General features: G+C 34.0%; 1 protein-coding gene across 1 annotated transcript in view; it reads right to left on the minus strand.

The window, feature by feature from the left end:
- The window catches only part of LOC108756154 (regulator of G-protein signaling 6-like), a 9,424-nt gene that overhangs the window by 1,692 nt on the left and 3,501 nt on the right, over positions 1-4,231 (minus strand). The window contains exons 6-12 of the mRNA XM_018499759.1: positions 2,963-2,972; positions 1,555-1,796; positions 1,271-1,367; positions 1,008-1,058; positions 766-921; positions 396-619; positions 1-226 (exon numbers count right to left, since the gene is read on the minus strand). Coding sequence (XP_018355261.1) covers positions 1-226; positions 396-619; positions 766-921; positions 1,008-1,058; positions 1,271-1,367; positions 1,555-1,796; positions 2,963-2,972 — 1,006 coding nt within the window. The remainder of the gene's footprint in view (positions 227-395; positions 620-765; positions 922-1,007; positions 1,059-1,270; positions 1,368-1,554; positions 1,797-2,962; positions 2,973-4,231) is intronic.

The raw sequence follows: 4,231 nt of genomic DNA on the forward strand, positions 1-4,231 counted from the left end.
CTTCTGCTACTTTCGAGACCTTGATGACCGTCTTGTCCAATCTATCTTTCAGAGTCTCGATCTCCTTCTGCAAAAATTCTATCGATGAGGTCGCACTCAATTCTGCAGACGGCGATATTCTACCACCCGCAACACCCAGTTGCAAATGCTTACTTGGTTGTATAACAGTTTTATAACTGCGACAAGCCTTCTTGATATCCATCTCCGTAGTATTTACGCATCCAGGCTGAAATGTGAAATTTGATATGTATTTTTCTTTAATAGAAAATATTTCTCCCATTTATTATATACGTACTTATAACGCAAAAATTATCATCCCGATATTTTATCAATAAGAAAATATGTAAATGCCTTTTTCTTTATTATTTCAACTTTATTATTTTAAGAAGAATTACCATTGGTCGATGTACATCCCAGAAGGCTCTCTCTTGACTATCCAGGACTTTTCTTTCTAATTTGTCTCTTTTCTTGTCAACTTTGCTTTGTGCTTCTGCCTGCATAAAAATAAATTCCCATTTTCGCGAAAACATCTTTTGTAATCTAGCCAGATTTTCCGCCTCGTAATCCGCCAATTCCAATCGCGTTTTATTCTGCATCGTCCTTTTGCATAAATAGACAGCTGTAACATTTAACGTGGTACGCACTAACAAGTGTGAAAATTTATATATTTATTAAATATGTTCTAATTATTGTTAATCATGTCATTTACGATATAAATGACACAGATGAAATTACACTAACGATAATATTAATATCCTTTTATACCATAATCAGTATTCTCGGGTTCCCAACAATTCGATGGCCAAAAATACGGTGTTTGAAACCTGTAGAATGTGTTGTCGCTCTTTACGGTAAGGCAGTGGTCGTCGATAGGAAAAAAATATCCATGGGATGCCATAAGATGAGCCACGTGAAGAGCCTCTGGATTAATGTATCAATATATTACGCTTCAGATTATATTAATCATAAATAAAATCTAAGAATTAATATAAACTAAAACCATATACCTTGATCATCTATATCCATGCTCTTCATCATCCATGCTATAAGATCTGTGCCTAAAATATATATACATATATATTATATATATAATTATTTGATTTGTCATCTTCGATTACAAATAATAATGCTTGGTCAAAATTTATGGCTTCAAAAAAACTTAAAAAAATTCTATTTTCGTATACTTCGCTTTTTTTTTAAATTGACAATAAAAGATTTGTACGTGTAACGTTATAAAATATCTAAAATACAAGTGTTTCTACATTTTTACCTGTAAAAACAGACGGCGTCTTCGTCATGAAAGTCTTGACTGTTTTCACGGGCACACCGGTAAATTCGTCCAGCATCTTTTCCACGATCGATTCCATCTAAAAAAGAGTTATACTGTTATTTCTTTTGTAATTTAATGATGCTTGGAAACTAAGCAATATATCGTTTGGTTTAACAGGCGCATTATTGAAGAAATACTTGAGAATAATTTAAATTGCATTGAAGTCAAAGAGATATTTCTTATTATTAGATTTTTATTAACATTCTTCGATTTCATGATAATACCTTTTTGTAGACGAGGTAATTAGGGGTATCTTCGGCGCAAGAGGCAGTGACGTTGTACGTAGGAGTATTGGGAGATAAATCTGGGGAATCATTCGTATGATCGTCTTCATTCTTTTTATCTACATCATCAACATGCTCGGTCGCCTTCTTGCTGCTACTGCTGCTGCTACTTTTCTCTATTGGTTTTCGGCGGCAAGCCGATTTTTCGGAGTTCATAGTTACCATATCCACTCTACGTGAAACACAACATTTTTATACAATAGAGATTTTGTACAACATAGTAGATACAATATAAATATGTTAAAAGCATTGCTTTAAATATAAAAATGTCTGGTGAAAAAAATTTCGTTAAAGTACTCTCACGTTTAAGCACATTTCAGCGAAAATTTTCAGCTGAAATTTCTCTGAAATTTTTCTGAAATTTTAATGAAAATGAATTTTTTAACTACAAATCGCTGAAATTTTACTGATAAGTATTTCAAAACGTACGGAATTTCAGCATAATTTTTCCACCATGTGGAAATAAATAGACTAACTATTGTAAGTCTATAACTTCGAAGAAAGAAATCAAGCCAAGAAAATTTCAAAATAATTCCCAAGTCTTTTATTTTATGCTTAGTCTAGCGCTAACATTTTAGATTAATATATACTATACATATGGAAATTTTAGAATCCAATATCCTTGATCATTGAAAACAAACGGTATTGGAGAAAAGTCTCGATATATCTTAATATATTCTTTTGCGCAATTTTTCTCGCGTGAGTAAAGTTTCCACAGCATCGATCCCAGTGGCCAATTATCTAATTACGATAAAAAATTTATCCCGCAAACCTGACGGACTATTTTTTTTTATATATCCACAGCTAGTTTCTTCCAATTTTTAATAGATATTTTTCCAACGAAATGTTAAAGAACGACAGATTTCTTGAATTAAAAATATTATTGTATGTTCAAGATTGGCACACGAGACAGCATGTCACTACGGTCTATTTAACGGTATATATAACAAGTCACCCCTCTTCGCTATATTGCCGGATACTCGAGAGGGTGATTGAGAAGGGGATATCGGTAAGATATTATCTCCTATATGTCAATCTCGAATGTCGGATAGAAACGCGAAGAGATGAAAACGCGAAAAGTAAATCACGAATTCTCTGTTTTATTATAAATATATAATAATGATGTTTTTTATTATTAATCGTGAGATTATCAATAAAAAAATAAGGATATTATCAACAGAAATATCTTATTACATTCAGTAATAAATCTTAATTAAAAAATAGCTGGAATCGATATATGCTTTTTTTATATTTAGTTTAAAAGCCTACCTGAATATTGTAACACCTTGATTCACCAATCTGTTAAATTTCGCGAAAGTCACATACTGCCTGGTATAATATTTATCGCTGCATCGTCCCTATAACTCTCTTCATATATTAATAAACACTAAATTCATGTAATATTAAAAAAAAAAAATTTTTTTTCGATCTTTCTGCTCAGAAAAAAAATAACGATTAACGAAAGAATATCAAGTTTACAGCATCCGACCAGCAGTACGGGCGTTGCGCCAGCAACCCTTTCACTGTGCGTCACAGTGCGTCACACAACACGGAGCTGACGGAGCACCCTCTTCGGGAAATAACGAACGAGCGTCATATCTGCAATCGAGGACCCTCCGAAATGAATCTGAGCGAACGTTCTCCAAATTCATTATCTCCTCGCACTACTTCGTAGAGGAGCGACACGCTTCGGAGCTCGAACTAATAATCATCGACTTGCACATCTCGGATAATGACACAGAGAGAGGAAGAACGAGAGAAAGAGCAATTGTATTTTACGATATAATTGCACCTCTCACGGTGGTTCGCGTGTTGACCCGTGTAAAGAACAGGTCAAGATAGTAGGGGGTAAAGGTGTGCGCGCGCGCCCCTTTCATGATCTACGCAGCGGTTTGTGTTTCCTAAGGGCGCACGTTAGATTGACTGTCCTCATGCCGAGGCTGCAAGTGCGCAGGTTTCGAGTGCCGTTTTGGTCTTGTGCCAGGGTGAGGAGGATCGAAATCCCGTAGTTGAGCGGTGCCGGGAATAACCAGTCGATAAAATGAGACGCGGCTGCGCCTCGCGCCGAATCGCATCCCGCACAAATATTTTTTTCAACTTCTACTTAGAAAGATCTGCATGTATTTTATGGACTTTCTACAATACCACAACTACCAAGTAGCTCTACAAGCCAATTACATAATCTTTAAATCTTAAGTCATAAGAATTATCGATCAATTATAGTAGATTATTCTTCCCGCATTTGATTGATCAATTTCTTATGTCTTTAGATTTAAAGCTGATATAATGGCTTATTGTAGAAAGCCTCTATTAATTTTAACAACTAACATGATGTACATCAATTAATCATTCCTGTAATAAAGAAATCATTTTTCTCTCAAAAACATTTTTTTTAAATAAAAATCTCGGAATTCGTCAAAAGTGTTGAAATTAATTAGAGACAAGGCAAAACAAATCATAATTCCAAGCTTTAATTCTAAATTGAACTTAAATTTTAATTCTTAATGAAAAGAATTTTATTGTTTTATATATATTATATAAAACAATAATATAACACTATATTGCAATACACACACACACACACACACACACACACACACACACACACACACACACA

The sequence above is a fragment of the Trachymyrmex septentrionalis genome, unplaced genomic scaffold (genome assembly GCF_001594115.1).
Source record: "Trachymyrmex septentrionalis isolate Tsep2-gDNA-1 unplaced genomic scaffold, Tsep1.0 scaffold95, whole genome shotgun sequence".
In the NCBI taxonomy this organism is placed as follows: domain Eukaryota; kingdom Metazoa; phylum Arthropoda; class Insecta; order Hymenoptera; family Formicidae; genus Trachymyrmex; species Trachymyrmex septentrionalis.